Raw genomic sequence first — 19,211 nt, 5'->3', positions numbered from 1 at the left:
ATTTTTAGTAAAAATATTTGATAATCACTTCCAATTTTTGGATTTGTCTTTAATTTATTAAGGAATGGATAGCATAAAACATGATTAAAATAAATATTTGGAAACTCGAGACTGTTTATGGGTGAAAAGGAGACCTTTAATGAATAACAAATAGCAAGATGAAGGAGTAGTCTATGTCTTCCACAACCCTGGAGAAATAAAGGCCTTCCCTTAGATTTTTTGCTTTCCCTGGCTTTAACAACTAGTGGGATAAAAGGATGAGGAGTTTGGAGATTAGGAAAATAAAGCAGAGAAATGTAAATTAAAGGAAGGAGGCTGTAAAAAACATTTTCTATTTCTAGTGTCTTCGCCACATTAAGATAAAAATTCTTCCATCCAAAGCCACTGAAATGAAAGAGCATCTTGATAAATCATAAAAATTTAGAGCCAGTCTTCATTAGTCCTGTGTATATCAGTGAGAGTCATGGTGAATAACAGCATGCCTTTGAATATGGCTTCCACCGCAGTTGTGGAAGCTCAATGAATGTTAACTGCTTTAGTTACTGACTATACTTCCATCTTTCCTCTTTCCTTTCTCTGCTCTTAGACTCTGGGCTCTGCCTCTTCTGGGCTGCCTTTACTGTTCTGGGAAAAGAAAGGCACATACATTTAGAAATCAGTTCTGACTGTTGGGCCAGTTTCTCTTAGGGGTCTGGAAAGAACTTTCAAGTTTTAGCACTTTTGAAATGACAGACCTAGGACATAATAGAAAAGTACTTCCTTTTAAGCTGATATGTATTTCATTCTTTAGATAGTCCTTTTAAGTTTAGGCTCTATCAGGCCTACTTTAGTGAGTAAAACATATTTGTTATACCATTTCTCTATATCAGTTTGTTAATTCATAACTTGTCCTGTTTTAATTATTTCTTTGGTAAAAGTTGAACCTCTTCCTATGCCTTAACACTCATCACAATTTATAAAATTTGATTTTGTGAGCTTTTACCATCCAAAGATCCAAATTCATCAAATATTTGAATTCATTAACTTGTAGAATTTAGGTCAACAATTTGGTTTTGCCTTATTTTGTTCAGCAGGAAATTATTTTTATATTGTTGATATATCATTCAAATCTCAATGTGTGATTTCATAGTTTTTACCTAAATCTTACATTTTTCCCTAAGTATTTTTTCTTTTTAGTGATTTTTCATGTTTGCAAATTATTTTAAAGAATATAATAGGGTACAACTTTTGAAAATTCATACAAAGATTTTGATTATGAAAGAAAAACACTGTTATTAGCTTATAGATTAAAAAAATTCATGTGCGGTTTTCCTTTTTTTCTTCTAAAAATAAGCTACTCATTTTTTTCAATTTTAAAATTTTCATATATTGATTAATTTTGTGGATTTCATGAACTCAAAGACTAATCAAAATTTGGAAATTAAAAATGATAGAGAAGGTGGAAAAATTATACTGAAATGATTCATGCAAGTGCGGTGTAAATTTTGAAATAGCATCTTGCAAAATCAATCTGGAAATGTCATAATGTAAGGATTTACTCCAATTGAGAAAAAGGGTAGATAATAAATATTGGAATTGTGATTGGCAGAATTAAGGCACATGATTAAAACTGAAAGCTAAACAAACACAGATACATGTTACTAAGTCAAAATTAGGTATTCTGCAGACCTAGAAAGGTGGTATAAGTTATTCCTAAAGAAAATAAAACCTTAGCAAAATATCTGGTATTTTTATTCTATCTGGACATTTTTATTCTACTTTTAAAAATGTAAAATTGTAGCAGTAATTTATAGAAGAAAAGTTGCCATTGTCAACTAATAGTAGTATGATGATTACTTCAAAAAATTTACAGAAACAAGAAGCAGTTGACCAATTGATTCAGCATGCAGCTTGTACTGAAAATGATGATAGTAATGAATATGAATATGAAGAGGTATCAAAAATGAAAGAAGGGAAAGCATATAAGGAACAGGTAGATGAAGGGATCTTCATGATGCAAGCAGCTGAGACTATGGAAACGTTTACAGATGAGGAAGTAGATAATGACTCAGACCAGGAGGACCCTGAGGCCAACATCAATGAAGAGGGCTTGCAAAAAGAGATATTTAGACATGAGAGTAAAAGTGAGGTTGATGAACTTGATACTAAGGACACAGAAAAGGAAAGTGATGGAGAAGAAATAGTGTCTGAGAAGAAAACTGAGCTGATGGAAATGGCAGGTCTGAAAGATACACAAGAAAGAAAAGAGAATATAGAATGTTTACCATATGATACGTTCTTTGATGAGTTACCAGAAAAAGATGTGAATTTTGAGGATGAAGACGACAAAGGCTTTACTCAGGAAAGGAAATGTAGGCAGCAAGATATGATCTTTGACCCTGAAAGAGAATTGATAGAAGAGCCAGACAGTTACATGGAATGTGAAAGCCAGAGACAGATGGGTACAGCCGACATATTGGATCAGCCCGAGTCAATAGAATTTGATAGTGAAGAGAAAGAGGATGAACTGGAAACTGATCATCACATGTGGTTCAGCAGAAAATATGTCGAACAAGGACTCGAGACTGAACCCAGAGTATCCAGATTCATGTCAAAATATGATTTTAAGTGTGATCACTTGTCAGAGATACCAGAGGAGCAGGAAGGAACAGAGGATTCAGAAGGAAGTGGAATAGAGGAGCAAGTGGTAGAGGCACATAAGGAAAATGTCGAGGTGGAAGGACAAACAAAGGAGGAGGAAGCAGGAACCCTGTCAGATGACCTTTCAGACAGAGCAGAGGTGAGTGAAGGCAAGGGAGAGGCAGAGGATGGGACTGACGGTGAAAGGAACCAAATCTGTGAGGAGGGTAGTTCAGAAGTGGAACAATGGCATGGGAAGGAGGAAGGGGAGAAAGATGGAGGAAGAGGAAAAATGGAGAGTCTGGATAAGGAAGGCAAGTACCTAAAAGAGGAGGAGGAGTGGGAGAAAAGAGATGAGGTAAAACAGAAGAAAAAGGAGGGGGACAAAGGCCACCAGGAAGAAAGAAACCAAGAGATGGAGGAAGGAGAAGGGGAGGAGCAAGAAGAGGAGGAAGAAAGAGAGGAGGAGCAAGGAGAACAGGAGAAAAGGGAGGAGGAACAAGGAGAGCAGGAGGAAAGGGAGGAGGAGCAAGGAGAGCAGGAGGAGGGACAAGGAGAGGAAGAAGAGGAGGATGGGAAGAAGAAAAAGGGAGAGGGAAAAGAAAGAGCAGAAGAGGAAGGAGAAAGTGAAGAGGAAGGAGAAGGGGGAAAGGAGAAAGAAGATGGAGAAAAGAATGGAAGGGAGGAAAGAGACAGAGAAAAAGAGAAAGAGGAGGGGAAGGAAGAGGAAGGAGATGGGGAAACAGAGGAAGGAGAGAGGGTAGAGAAAGAAAGAAAGGGAAAAGAGGAAGAATATGAAGAGGAAGGAGAGGGCAAAGAAGAAGAAGAGGAAGGGGAAAATGAAGGAGAGGGAGAAGAGGAACAAGGTGAAGAGGAAGGAGAAGGGGAAAGTGAGGGAAATAGGGAAGAGGAAGAAGGAGAGGGGGAAGAGGATCAAGGGGAGGAGGAAGGAGAAGAGGAAAATGGGGAAGAAGAGGAAAATGGGGAAGAAGAGGAAAATGGGGAAGAAGAGGAGCAAGGTAAAGAGGATAGAGAAGGGGAAGATGAGGAAGGAGAGGGAGAAGAGGAAAGTGAAGATGGAGAGAGGGAAGAGGAAGAAGAGGAAGGAGAAGGGGAAGAGGAGGAGGAAGAGGAAGGAGAGGAAGGAGAGGAGGAAGAGGAGGAAGGAGAGGGGGAAGAGGAGGAGGAAGAGGAAGGAGAGGGGGAAGAGGAGGAAGAGGAAGGAGAGGGGGGAGAGGAGGAGGAAGAGGAAGGGGAAGAGGAAGAAGATGAAGGAGAGGGGGAAGAAGAGGAAGGAGAGGGGGAATGTGAGGAAGGAGATGGGGAAGAGGAAGAAGGAGAAGGGGAAAATGAAGGAGAGGAGGAAGAAGAGGAAGGAGAAGAGGAAAACGAAGGGAAGGGGGAAGAAAGAGAAGAAAGGGAAGGAGAGGGAGAAGAGGAAGGGGAGACTAGGGAAAGGAAGGAGAGGGAAGGGGAGGAGGAAGAAGAGGTAGACAATGAGGAAAAAGAGGGGAAATACCAGGAAATGGGTGAAAAAGAGAAGGAAAGTCAGGGTAACAGAAAAGAGTCCAAAAAAGAGAGCAAAATAAAAGGATCTATGAAATGTGTCAGACATAGAACATATCAAAAAAAGTCTGTTACTAACTCACAGGGAAAGGGGAAAGAGCAGAGGTTCAAAAGGCCAGTGCAGTCAAAACAACTTTTAGAGAATGGGCCACCAGGTTCCAAAAAATTCTGGAATAATGTATTACCACATTATTTGGAATTAAAGTAATAGACTTTAAATTTGACCTGATTATGGCCAGCTAAATCATTTGAACACCTTGCATGTGATTGGCACTTATTTTACTAAACTGATTTTGTATTGTGGTTATTTTACATGTGGTAAAGAAGCAACTGATGCAGGTTGTGTTAAGGGGTCAAAGGCAGAAAGAGGCACTGCAAAATTAGTTTCTTCTAAACTGGCATCTCATTGTAGTTTTGCCCCAAATTATAAATTTATAACCAGAAAATATTAAAAGACCATAACAGATAATTGACATTATATTTTCATCATTAAGTCACATTTTGGAAATAGAAATATACTACAAGAGTATTTTGTTTGTATTAATAATCAGTCCATTTAAAAATAGTATAGATTCTTAAGGGCTATCAGAATTTCTGAGTTCTTATACATATGTTAGCACATTTTTTTCAGTCTGTGTCTACAAAGTGACAGCTATGTTCAGGGCTTACATCCTAATTGAGCTCTCCATTTCATTAGAATACCTAATGAAATGGAGATTTACTTAAATGTGTAATCTGAAAGTATGTATAACTTTTAAGTGTTTATCAGATGGGCAGAGTGATTCAGTAAGCTTGTTTCCTCATTCATGAAATAGAGTGGATGAGATGATATAACTATGGTCTTTTCTAATTCTTAACAATCTTTCCATTCTGACAAGCAGATTTGCTCTATCATTTATGTTATTTGTATAATAAGTTTTTAAGGAAGAAAAATATATACTTTAAAGTTAACTTAAGTTTTTATAAATTTTTGTTTTCTACTCTTAACAAGTTTTGTTGGCTTTAATGTCTCTTGTCTTCTGTATTTCTAAACTATCATTTCTGAGCTCTAACTGTACTGTCAGAACCTTCAAACTCAGTGTCTGTTACCTGCCCTGTATGTACTCTTCATTGACTATCCTGTAATTCTCAGTTTGTCTATTGCATATCAGGATGTTTCCAGTAAAATAAAGATTAAATGTATACAGTCAGTAATTGTGTGTGAAAAGAAACTGTCTAGTACTAGATATTGAATTTTAAAGAGACTAAAGTAGATTTAAGACTAATTTCCACTAGAGTAATTTTAGTCTTCCCATAAATTTTCAGTGTATAAAATGCAGTTAATTTGATTGTTGTGTATTTATTGCTCCCTTTTCAACTGATTTCCTTTCCCAGTAACTTCCATATTTTGGACATGAGGGATTTCTTATTTTTTAATCAAAGAAGATTTTGATGGTAAACTTCCTATGAAATTTGTGTAGATGAATACTTTGCACATTCGATTCTCTTAGGTAAAAGTGAAAAAGAGAAGAAAGACTAGAATCAAAGTGAAGAATTTTCTAGAAACAGCTATAAATTGTCTCTTAACTGCTGGAATCTCTGGTAGCTTCCCATATCTAACCGAATACATTGATTTAGCATTGCAGCCCTCAACCAAATTCTACCACATTCATTAAGTGTTTGAGAAGTGGGATTAATAATACTGTAATAAAATTTATGTGCCAAACATGGTTATTGAAAAAGTAGACTTAAAGTGATTAAGTAAGATGGATGATAGAGACAGAGTTCAAAAGGAAGCCCATAAAGGAACTCAAGGTCTCGAGATGAGAAACTCTAAACTCAAGTTACTAAACTTAAAGGTAGCGGCATTCATCTTCCAATTAAGAGATAACCGGCCAGCAATACTGAAATCATGTTCTAATATGTGCACGTATTAATATTTCAGCTGGTCTGGATATCCACTTTTAGACAACATTTCTTACCATTTCTTTCCATTTCCATGGCCAAAAACTTAGAAGCAGTAGTTTCTATAGGGATAATGTTCTGGTCAAAATCAGTATACTAGTCATTTTGAGGCCAAGGCCCTGCTTCTAGATTTGTACTTTAAAGCTATATGAATTTGAGCCAGTTTTTTTTTTAACCTTTGCAGGCTTTGGTTTCTTTACCTGGAAAAGTATGGAATTAGAATGGGCAAGTTAAGTAATTCTATAGGAACGCTAAGTGTTCCTTACCAACTACAGCTTTGTCAGAACCAGAATTGCTGGTATCTCTTTTTCTGAGAAAAAAAAGTCTTAATCACCAAAATCATCCCACCTTCAAGCATACTAACAGACTAAACTAAGCATGCAAACTTTCAGTGCCCACTGCTCAATGAACATTTATTTAATCATGTATGTGGCAGGCCTCCTGCCCTCTGAAGTTTATGGAAGGGAGTTTGTTGCTAGTTAGTGGTGGGATGGTGTGGGTAAAAGAACCGAGACCTTTATGAATAGAAGGGATTTGATTATTTATAAATATTATATATAAAAATTGCATTTTTGTAAATATTATATAAAGATAAGGAGAGAAAGGAAAGGAAGTTAAGAATGAGACCACATTGTCCCTCATGAATTAACACTTGGTTACCTAGATTAAAATCACTGGTTGCTTCTTTATCATTCCTATCTGCTGGTTTCTTGAGCTTTTACTATAGCTTATCACTGGTCATTACTGAGGGAAGTATAAGTTATATATGTAGAATCCATTGAGTTACTATTTCCTAATAAGGACTTTGGCAGAAAAAGACTTTAAGGTAAGCTGCTGAGGAGTACTGGCAGAAGCACCTGCTGCTGCTGAACAGCAGCACTTGAGGTGAGTGCAACTGAAATGTCTTTTGTTAATTCATGATAGAGATAAACTGCTCTTCATGTGTATATAAAAAATAAATTGTGCACCTAGAAGAAGGTGCTGTAGTTCCTTCCTTTATTCTTTTTATTGTGCAAATTCAGTACCAGTACCTGAATCATGGCTTAATATTTGGTACCTATTATTCATTCAACAAATACTTATGTACCAAACACCAAAAAAGCAACAGAAGCTTCCCCAAGTCAGGTCAATCTCAAAAAGTGAGAACAGCTTACAATCCACCTCTTGTGGCCCTCTTAGCTGTCGGGGACTTTAGGTATATATTTCTCCAAAGGACATCAGGGAACACCAAGGCAGCTCTGCCTTAACTGTTTCTTAACTGTGCTATTTGTTTCCTGGTACCCCTGTGTTCTTTGCCAGGACTGCACAGACAAAAATATGACCCCCAAAACAACTCCATGACTTTTTTCTTCCATTAAATTACTTAATGAGTAAGAAGAAAAGGTTTTCATGCTTTGGGTATGCAGGGAGTAAGATGTGGCTCCTGATCTCAAGGAACTCTGTAGTCTGGGAAATTAGTGTTTGTTTGGCATGGAAGTTCAGCTGCTAGACAATGGTTATGAAAAAGCTTCCTAGGAACAAGTGGGAAAACTTGAATTGAGTCATGTCAAATAAAACAATCAGGTAAACGGGTCAAGGAGATATGAGGACTTTCCAGGCTGATGGGAGTCATGAGAATGTTTGAAGTAATGACAGCCTAGGGTATACTTTGGTCTTAGAAGTAGAGAGGCAAAGGGCCTGATGTGTTTGTTTACCAAGATGTTAAAGGTTTTTTTGTGTGATCATTCTAGTAGCAATATGGAAGATGGATTTGAAGAGGACAGGATGAGTTGGGAGTCCCAGTTAAGAGGCAGTTGTTGTAACCAGACAAAGAATGACAAGGGCCTGGAATAGGATAGGGAGGATGAAGACAGGGGACCTTTGCAGGGAATGGAATCAGTTCTAAACTTAGAAAAATAAATATCAAGCATAGAGTGCTCCTGGCATATTTCTCAGTTTAGAAAGGGAAATATATATTCTCAAGACTTGGATACTTCGAGGAAAATATTCTAAATTTTTATTTGTTTATTAATACGTACAGTGGTACATAAGAATGTTATTGGCAGGAGCTTATGAACCACAAGAAGAGTCTGTGATACTTTAAATATCAGTGTTGGAGGGGAAAAATAGTTGTGAGGGCAGCCCATATGATCTTCAAATTATTTGGGCAGAGTTGGGAAATAATATGGGTTCTAGGGTCCAGACCTGAATTCAAATCTCAGCCTTCCACTGATTAGCCCTGCGTCCCTGGAAAAGGTTTCTAGTTATTGTTTTGTTTACCTTTCTGAGTCTTATTTCCTCTTTTAATAAAGGAGGGGTCCTTTGATCCAGAGTACTTAGTACATGAAGTATGTTATGGGCACTCAGCAATAGTATTCTGTATCCTGTAATTATCGTTTCTGATCACACCAAGTCACACACAAAGGTACAGTCAGGAATTTTCAAGTCACTGACTGATGTGCATGAGTTTAGTCCTATGAACTTGGCTTTTGTTTAAATACAATACACCAACCAAAAATGACTTATGGGAATAGATCTTTGGGAATAAATTAGATTATAATATTGATAACCCTTTAGCAAGAGGTGGAGTGAAACTACTTTTATACACCATTATGTGGGTCAGTAATGCCCCTCCATGTTTGAAGTGCAGTGAAAGGCTGATCACACTCGAGTGGTTAATCTAAAATGTAGGTGTTAATGCTGTCACACAACAGATTTTCCTGTGTACCAACATTATTGTCAAATTATATAAAGTAATTAGCACAGAAAGTATGATCATGCATCATATATTTGTCTAAGATACAAAAAGGAAATAAACTGTCTAAAGAAAAAGAAAGGGAAATAAAGAATAAATATGAAAATGCCTATCAGCAGGAAGGTCTGTGTCTTTCAGAGTTAAATTACAATACATTCAGCAATTAAAATGCAGAATTAAGAATGGAATAAGAGATTGGTGCCTAGAAAGAAGGAAGACTTAAGAGATTTTAAAGTGGTATCAAGACAATAATTTGGAAGTCACAACTGGTAGCCCATGAGTGTGATCTGCCCTATGTACACAGTGATTTTTTAAAAATTTGGATTGGTTGCCAATGTTGAAATATGGGGAGATTTTACATTATTAAAATATTAGTTGGACTTCGCTTGGAAAGCCTGAGTGCCTAGGAGCATCATTCTCTGGGGCAACCCTAGCCTGAAGTAGAGTCAAGGCTGACGCACCCCCAATTTGCTAAGGTCCCATGGATACTTCTAACAGGTATGCAGCTGCCTTCTCACATGCTTAGCTGCAAGACTCCTGGCTCAGAAGAAAAGGATGTACAGATGAGGGTAGAATAAATACAAGGGTACTTTAAACAAACTATTTTCTAATGACAAGATCTAGGACATAAGGGCAAAAAATGTCCAACTTTCTTATTTTTTTGCCAATCCTCAGTGCACACTAGAAATACTCTTTATGGAGGGCCCTGTATAAAATAACTGATATTTATGTACAATATATACACTATTTACTCATGTTATTTTTGTGTAAGTAGTCTTTTTAATATTTACGCAAACACTCCGAATAAGGTGTTGCTAATGTTATTTTCCCATTTTACAGATAGCCTGTAAAGTACATTGATTAGGTGTCATGCTGAGGCCGTGAGTTATAGAACAAGGCTTAGAAAACAGTGCTTAAACCTTTGTATTTAATGTCCTTCCCACTCCTCACTACTACCTTGGTAATTTCTAGTGTAGTTAAAACATGAAGGCTGGGGGTGTAACTCAGTAGTAGAGCATGTGCCTAGCATGCACAAGGCCCTGGTTCAGTCCCCAGTGCCATACAAACACACATCCAAATGCACAAAGAAAAAAACAAAACTTATCCTTAAAAAAAACCCTGAACTTAAAGTCTAAAAATAAAGACATTTTCCTGACAGATATAACTTAAGATGCAAATGTTTATGGCTATAATAACCTATTTGGAAAAAGTTCACTAAGTGACATGGAAGCATATCACAAATACAGAATTATAGCACAGCATTTTATGCTTTATAATTTTGTGGAATTTAGGGTTCTTTTAACTGTATAAAACTATACTATACACAAAATGCATATCCCATACATACATAGTTCAATGTATTTTTCACAAACTGAACACAAGTTACAAACTAATCAGCATCCAAATCAAGAAAAAGCACACTATCAACTCCCCAGAAGCTCCCTTCCAGTCTTTTACCATTTCCTCCCCCAGGGTAACCACTATGCTGATTTCTGACACCAATTTCTAGTTCTTAAAATATGCAATGCAGATTTTTTAATGTCCTGATATTTAAAAATACTGGTAATTGAACCCAGGTCCTCACATATGCTAGGCAAGCACTCTACCACTGAGCTACACCCCGAGCCCTGTAATTATATTCTTAAGCAAACTGAAACTTACAAGGAATGTTGGCTTTCTTGATAATCTCCATCAGAAATATTTTTTAAAATGTCACCTGGAACCACACCAAAGACTTCAGCTCATTGTGCTATGTCTGAACCAAGAGGTCAAGGCCCACTTGTTTCTTTACTGATGTCCTAACATAAGACACATACTTGACCATTTCAGACTACCTTACATGCCTTATATGGTTCTAGTGCCAAGAATGTGCTTAAATTTCACCCTTTCTTTTTATAAAATGACAGTATTCTGCCAATCTCTCCTAAATTGTTTCAGTTTGAAGGTAAAGTGCTTTCTGTGATTTAAACTAGTTGTCCAGATGTGTATAGAATAATTTAAATGTGCTTAGTAAGCTCAAAGTCTTACAATTGATGTAATTTTTAGTGAACAATGTCATTTTCTAATAGCTTTCTCAAATTTTAGAAAATGATGCAGTTCCAAAAGTTTTTTTTATTATAGATTTTCTTAGTTAATGAGTAAGATTGTAATTCATTATAACAGATGCTGTGTTTTGCTTATTTTTAAATAAGGTAAAACTCCAAATCCCTTTTTATAATAGCATGCTCTTATCCTATGATGACATTAATACCTTAGTTAACAAGCCTGATTGGAGTTGACCCAGGTGCTAGATTAGCCGGACTCTCCAGGTGAGGATTATTCTGGGAACACTGCTCACTGACCCTCCCTCTGTGAGATGGGGGTGGAGGCATGGGGAGCATAGTCTGGAATTCTATTTCTCAGGAGCACTGTTACATCTAGTTAGCCTTTCATTTATATTTATGAATATATCTATTTATCACCCATTACCCTTTGATCTAGTAGCCTTGCTTCTTATTCCCTTTCAAAGTGAAGTTGTCCCTGATAATGTTAACTACCCACAATGTGTACTGGCTAGGCATATATACCATATAATACACTTAGAGGGAAAACATGCAGAAAAAAAGTTTTAGAAGTCTTTGGTAAGTGGTATCTACCTCATGGTTAACCCTACCTAACTTGACTGCAAATATGTTTTCAGTATAGAACAAAGACTAAAATTAATATTTTATGTCTTTTCTTAATATCATTATATGATTTATTAACCATCTGTTTGATCCATACACTGGGTGTTTTATAATTTGGATTGGGTGAATAGTAGCCAGATAAACCAAATTCTATCTCCAGTTGGTTTTCCCTTTGTTTTTAATAACCAAGAGCAAAGCATTTAAACTATGTCCTTTTATCTTTTTGCCTGAAATGTAAATAGTTATACTTGCCTCTCTTATGGAATATCAGTGAATTGGACCACTGGAGGAATTCTAAATCCCTATGTCTTAGAAAATGAACATAATAATGTTATGCTGCTATAGTAAATAAAAAGCTTTTTAACTTCTCAAGTTTAAAAGCACTCTGGAGACAGTTAAGAAAATGAATTTCATTTTCCCACTTTAACCTTGCCATAGGTACTAATAGAATTTTGGGAATCTTAGTAATTGAAATAGAGAAGCATGCATAAAATACAGTACATGATATTCATCATGGATTATACAGTATTTTATTCTTTCAGCTTCTGTATGTGATTTTATTTGCTACATGTTCTTTTAGGTGGTATGAATTATTTATGACAGCTGTATCAAATCTCTAATTTTTAAAAAAGAAATTCTTACTCTTCTCTGATGATCAATTTTGTCACAGAATGAGGAATCTTCAGAAACTGAAACAGAATCAGAAGACATTAATAAGGATATTAATAACAAATATCTGACAGAAGAAAAGAAATCTGTAAGAAGTGATGAGAGTATTTCTGCAGATGACCATGGTGAAACAGAGAAGTTGAACAGTATCCATGACAGCCCAGCTGCAGTTGATACAGAGGTATGATGATGGATGCTTAAGTCCTGAGATCATGCCAAAGAGAAGCATGGGGTCCTCTGGTCCCTTCAGAGGGAAGATTACAGTTTCCTTTGGGAATAGAAATAGTTATGTGAATAACTTCATTTATGTGCCAGGAAAAGGCTTTGGCTGGTTTATGAGTCAAGCAAACATCTATAGCATATTTGCTACACTGCTTGGTAGCATGCTGTTCCCTACATGAGTGGAAATAAACTTGTATGGGCCACAATAGTACATTGTTGGGAAGTGAACCAAAAAGTTGGGCACCCAGTCTGAAATGCAAAGTTAGGAGCCTCGTGCTGGTGGCAGAAATGGGAGATATATATATATATATATATATATATATATATATATACACACACACACACACACACACACACACACACACACATGTATATGTATATAGGCAAAGAAAGTTGGTCACAGCAGTATCTGAGGTTGTGATCAGTTCTTCCTTAGATTCACTCTAGACAAAAGTATATGTAGGAGAAATAAGAGGGAGAATCACTGAGGAAACAAAGACTATCCTGAAAGTGGAACTAGAAATTCCAAAAATATAATCTGCATTTGGTGGTTTTGTCTGAGAATGACCTTGCTAGGAGACAGTTGGTAGGTTTGAAATCATTTGTTTTGCTAACAGTACTGTGGATTCACTTCAGAGGCACAGAATTCTGAAAACCAAAACTAAATGACATTGTATTAATTCATTTGCGCTTTTGGGACTCTCATGAAGAACATGAGTTAGTCTTGCCAATAGCTGAAACACTCTCATCCTTGCTCTGTACCCAAGGTCTTCTCTCTTATTTAAATTCATTCCCTTTTAGGCCTCTGCCTGTCTCCCTTTTCCCTAACATAGACAACTACTGAATCATATCTGTCCTTTATTTGAATGTGTAGTTGTGAAACATGCCTTGTTTTATATGCATGTACTTTTAACTTAACAAAATATCACTGTTCTACAGAGGTCATTCTCTTCATTGGTTCCTTCTTTTTTCTAAGACTCCTTCCTCACACTGAGGAAAAAAAAATGTTCTAGCAGTTATTTGTTTTCTTTCAGAAGGGGAAATGATTCTGTTCATAGAGAACATTTATGAATTCAAGTTAGGATGGTCCCTAAAAGTTTTTAATGTAGAATCATTAAACACCAATTTGACATTTTAAAATATTAAGACAAGTCATATACCAATTGGTATTCCTGAATCTTTTTTGAGAATTCTTTAATTGTATAGCATATATATTATATGTATGTAATGTATATAATATATATGCTATATAATTATATATAATATATAATATAAGTAGGTATAAGTATGATATATATAAATATATATCCATATACATCTTACAGTTATGAGCTAGGAGGATATTAGCAGTTAATCAACATCTAAAATGCCCCATTTTACAAGAGCCCAGTTAAGTGATTGTCACACATTTAAGTCATTATAAAGGCTTGCTCTGGAACCTTGCTTTAAAACTAAGACTAAGTTTTCTACCACCACATAAATGTTTTTTGTCATATTGTTTCTTTGTTATTTATAGGAGAAAAAAGTCAACCTAGAGGAACGGGCCATTCGTGAATACAATGAAAATCCAAAAGGTATGAGCATACTTCACTTCAAAAGCATATTTTTAAAAAATCTAGATACATAACATACATACATATGAACATGTATGTGTTTGTGTGCTTGCACGTGCACCATGATTGGGTAACTATAATACATACATTCCTTTTTAAAAATTTTTTTTTCAGTTGTAGTTGGACACATGCCTTTATTTTACTAATTTTTATGAGGATCAAACTCAGTACCTCGCACGTGCTAGACAAGCGCTCTACCGCTGAGCCACAACCCCAGCCCCTGCTTTTTATATTTCTATGTCAGAGGACCCTCATAGCAAGTTATGAAATATGTAACATACCCTTATCTGTTCTCATTTATAACTACCACAGCTCTTTCATATATAGATATTCACTATACTCGTGTGTATTCATGTGTCAGTGTTCAGAGATTTAGGACAGCTTTTTTTACTCCCTATTTTTTTCCAACTCAATCAGTATTATTAAGTTGAGATTTTGCCCCAAATCCCAGTTTATATCTATGGTGAGCACTGTGGATCTCTTTACCCATGTTATGTTGGCCAAGAGTCCCTGTGGCCATCCAGTTATTCCACCCGGGGTCCAGACCTGAGTCTCTGACCTTACATGAGCATTGAAAAGAAGTCCTTTCCCAAGCCAGGCTATTGGCATTAGAGAACAGGTGCCACAGAATAGAGCAGATTGTCACTGCCCTCAAGACCTACATTTTCTAGACCCAAATCATCTGTGATTTTGCTTCATGGTCCCTACATTATGTTTTAATACCCCTACACCAGGGTGTGATTTTTATCATGTTCTCATGAAAAATAACTGTGCATGGGCTGGGGATGTAGGTCAGTGGTAGAGTGCTTGCATAGTATGCTCAAGGCCCTGGATGCCATCCCCAGTATCACAATTAGTCAATCAGTTAAAAAAAAAAAAAACTGTCCATAATACTGCCTATCTGATCTAAACTTAAGCAAGGGAAGGAATAGGGTTTTTTTTTTTTAATCCTTTTGTCCTTCTAACTTCTACAAAAAGAGTAGTAAGTTTTAGAATATTTTAAGCAAAATGTTAAAGTATTTATCACCTCTTAAATATTTTTAGCATATAGCCAATAGTGTCAAAAAGAAATTAAGCCAGGCACAGTGGTGCATGCCTGTAATTCTGGTGGCTCAGGAAGCTGAGGCAGGAGGATCACTAGTTCAGCATCAGTCTCAGCAAAAGTGAGGCGCTAAAGTCTTTAAATTAAAAAAAAAAAAATAGGGCTGGGGATGTGGCTCAGTGGTCGAATGCCCCTGAGTTCAATCCCTGTTATCCTCCCAAAAAAGAAAAGAAATTAAATACAAGCTGTAAGAAGTCTATAATGTTAAAATATTAGCATGCTTTATAAGTGTACTTTAAAGATTGTTATTCAACCACATAATATGTGGATTAATTTGAAAATTTGAAACACCCTAAAATAACACGTCCATTTGAGTACAAAGAATCTAAATATAACTAGGCCAAGTTTTAAAAAGTGATTTATGTTTTTACAGAAATCTTCTCTAACTTTTTCTATTACCTTTGTGACTATATTTAGATACAGATCACTGAAACATTTCAATACTGGTCAGGTTATTCTGGGCATTTAACCTTAACTCACCTTTTTAGGAACTACAACTATATAGACATTGTCCAGTGGTGAGCTTTTATTTATATTACCCTATAAGTCAAGGTCAATAGAGTTTGCTGAAGTAAACAGCTTTTTTCTTTTCCTCATCAGTTGGAACAATATTTTTAACTGTATTCAATTGTAGGATGCGTGTATGATCGTGCAAAGAGCAGTTCTTCAGAAGCTTCAGAAGTTAGTGAATCAACACCAAATAAGGATATTAAAAAAACCAAAAAGGTGAGTGAAATGAATTTTCCATTGTAGTGTTAAGACCCAAGTATCAAATTGCCCCTTTTGCTTTTCATATGGTGATCCACAACATTTAACTTTTTTTTTTTAAACTGTAGTTGGATACAATATATCTTTATTTATTTTTATGTGGTGCTGAGGATTGAACCCAGGGCCTCACACATGCTAGGCAAGTGCTCTACCACTGAGCCACAATCCCAGCCCCCCTTAACTATCTTAATATAAGTTTTTATGTCCCAAAAATATGTGAAGAATTTCAGGTTGATGTTTTACATATTAATAAAATATCTTTCCTTTAGTTAGCATTTGCTTGATAGATTTTCTTTCCACCTTTTACTTGTGTTTTAGATACCTTGTAAATGACCTATACAGCTGGATTTTGTCTTTGAAATTTTTGACATGCCTACCTAAAATCTAAAACTAATCGGAGTTCCTATCTTTTTCCTGAAAGATAAGATCTTAGAATAGTTTTCTTTCCTATCACCTTTTCCTTCCCATTTTACAAGTTGTCATATCATACCCTGTTTTAATTTTTTTCATTTCACAAATCAAGTTATTATTTGTCTTCTCTACTACTTGGCTTTATTCACCATTTCTTTTTACATCTCCAATGTCCTTTCTGGCATCCTTATTAGTCTTCCTGAAGAAATCCTTTGGAAGTTGTTGTCATAGGTGTCTCTTGGTAGTTCTTGAATGATAGAATGACTAGTTGGCAGTTATTTTTCCTTAGTGTTTGCTTCCATTGTTAAGAATATTGCTTTAATGTAATTGCTGACAACTTTGAATGTAGTCTGTCATTTCATTGGCTGCTTTTTTTTAAAAAAAATCACTTTTTAGTTGTAGTTGGACACAATACCTTTATTTTTAATTTATTTATTTTTATGTGGTGCTTAGGATCGAACCCAGGCCCTTGCACCTGTAAGGCAGGTGCTCTACCTCTGAGCCACAACCCCAGCCCCTCCCTGGCTGCTTTTTTAGATTCTTTGATATATTTCTGTTCACAATGAGTTACCTAGGTGTAAATTTTTTTATTTTAACTTTCTTGTAATTTTTTATTACTCTTAACTCTGAGAATTTATAACATTTTTCATAGTTTTTAAAATTATCATCCATTATATATTTGATTCTTTCCTCTCTTCCTCTTCAAACTCTGATATAAAACTTTTCAATCTGTTATTCATGTCTTTTATGGTTTGTTTAGGGTTTTTTTTTGTTTTGTTTTGGCGGGGTACTGGGGAATTGAACCCAGGGCTTCCCTCATACTAGACATGCATTCAACCACTGAGCTACATTCTTAGCCCTTGTCCATATCTTTCAATGTCAGTTTCATATTTTCTATATCTAAGTGATATTCTGGGTAATTTCAGGGTTCTTATTGATTCCATAGTTTCTCTTACCAATCATCTTAAAAATTAGCATCTTGTTTTGTGCTTTAAATAATTTAAGCGTACTGTTTCTTTTCTTTTTTTTTTTTTTTTGAAAGAAAGAGTGAGAGAGAGTGAGAAAGAGGGAGAGAGAGAGAATTTTTAATATTTATTTTCTAGTATTTGGCGGACACAACATCTTTGTCTGTATGTGGTGCTGAGGATCGAACCCGGGCCGCACGCATGCCAGGCGAGCACGCTACCGCTTGAGCCACATCTCCAGCCCCGCGTACTGTTTCTTAATTCCAATGTCATTCATCCTTAAGATTGAAATTTGTGTGTTGCTTTGGCTGACTTGCTAGTGATGACTTATTTCCATATGTGTTTTGGAATTTGGATTATAAGTTCATGTTTAATCAGGTTTTGTGGAAATCCTATAAAAGTCAGATTAAAGTGAGTCTATCCATAGAGAATGTTTATTAGTCTGTTCTGAAGCACCTAAGGGTTAAGGGTCACTCACTCACACTGGTAATATGAACCTCAAACTCACCTCAACCAAACATTTTTCTTCTTCACTCAAATGCCAGGCCAAGAGAGACATTTTGTTATCCCCCAATGTTTGTGGCCTTATGTTAAAGACATAGTCCTTATAGGATACCCACATTATTTAGGGGCCTCAGCTCCAATTTCCCACATTTTGTGAGATTAAAAGCCGAGCAAGTGTCTGTTATGAGATCAAACTATGTCAATACTCACCTCTGAGGCTTTTTGAAGCTCCTGCCTTATTTTTTCATCCACAGGGGATTTCCTTTAATTTTTTTCAGAGATTACTCACACATTATAAAACTCTACTTTTTATACTTAGCATTTCTTGGTATTTAGTGGTGGCAGAATTTTTCAAGATGTGTATTCTTCCAATGTAGCAAAAACAGAAATGCCTCCATTTTCATTCATAGACCCTAAACTTTGGGGGTTACAAGTTTTCACGTTCTCCTATTTTTTAAAGATAAAGGTTTAGCTACTATTATTGTCACCATTTTGACTTCTGAAAGAGACAAGTTTTCATCTAGTGTTTATTTCCTCTTTTTCGGGTTTTGGCATATTGTCAGAACCATTATTTGTATTGTAACTCTTTAATAATGCTATTATCTTTCTCTCTGGCTAAATCTTCAAAGGGCCTAAATTAGATGAATTATGTCATCATCTTGCTTGATCTCTCCTGTATGTAGGCCTGTTGGCCATTCCCTTCTTGTATTTTCTTCCCCTGACTTCCAAGCTGCCTCATTTTCCCAGTTTTGCTCCTACAAACCTCCATCCTCAATGTTGGCTCCTCTCCCTCAGCTTGCCTCTCATATTTTGCTCCTCTTCAGTCTCTTTTATTAATATTTTCTTTTCTGCATACCAAGAATCCCTAGGTTACTGAATTTTATCAGTTTTCTGCATATCTACAGCCCTGGCCTCGCCTAAGCAGCATCTCCATATTCCTACTGCCTACTCAGTCCCACAGGGTGCAGACTGCTATTATTTGTCAGCACTAACATTTTGCCAAAAGATCTGATCCACAGGAATAGGGAAATAATATCTTCCTTCACCAGCACATTACAATAGAAATTCTATGTAACTGTGATACACCGGCAGTGGCAGAAATGCCCCCAAAACAACCCATCCTGGTTAAGTTTAAATATTATAATAAATGATATCCTTGTTTTCCTCTTTTTTTCTTCTTATAATGCAACAAAATGAAATATTAAATGTGTCCTTTGAAGAAAAATGATAATATATTACCAAGATGCTAATGTTGTTAGATATTAAATCCTGAAAGGTCTTGCTTTAGAGTGGAATCAGGACCGCAATTTGGTAAAAGAGAAAAGACAGATGGATGCTAAGAACATACCATTATACATGTACAGCCCCATAAAGGTGTGAGAAAATCATGTTTGTACTTGTTAAAAATTATACCCCTAGCCAGGTGCC

The 19,211-nt window shown here is 36.0% G+C and overlaps 1 protein-coding gene across 3 annotated transcripts in view; it reads left to right on the top strand.

The window, feature by feature from the left end:
- The window catches only part of Rpgr (retinitis pigmentosa GTPase regulator), a 49,545-nt gene that overhangs the window by 29,565 nt on the left and 769 nt on the right, over positions 1 to 19,211 (top strand). Inside the window, exons 14-16 of one of the 3 annotated variants that reach the window (XM_077106397.1) lie at positions 12,200 to 12,379; positions 13,937 to 13,994; positions 15,770 to 15,861. In XM_077106397.1, coding sequence (XP_076962512.1) covers positions 12,200 to 12,379; positions 13,937 to 13,994; positions 15,770 to 15,861 — 330 coding nt within the window. Of the gene's footprint in view, positions 1 to 1,852; positions 4,394 to 12,199; positions 12,380 to 13,936; positions 13,995 to 15,769; positions 15,862 to 19,211 lie in introns of those variants that run through there. The other 2 variants (XM_077106396.1, XM_077106395.1) reach the window with 2 other exon arrangements.

Source organism: Callospermophilus lateralis, chromosome X, assembly GCF_048772815.1.
Source record: "Callospermophilus lateralis isolate mCalLat2 chromosome X, mCalLat2.hap1, whole genome shotgun sequence".
NCBI classification, from domain to species: domain Eukaryota; kingdom Metazoa; phylum Chordata; class Mammalia; order Rodentia; family Sciuridae; genus Callospermophilus; species Callospermophilus lateralis.
Note: the sequence above shows the minus strand (reverse complement) of the source record. Positions and strands in the feature narration are given on the sequence as shown.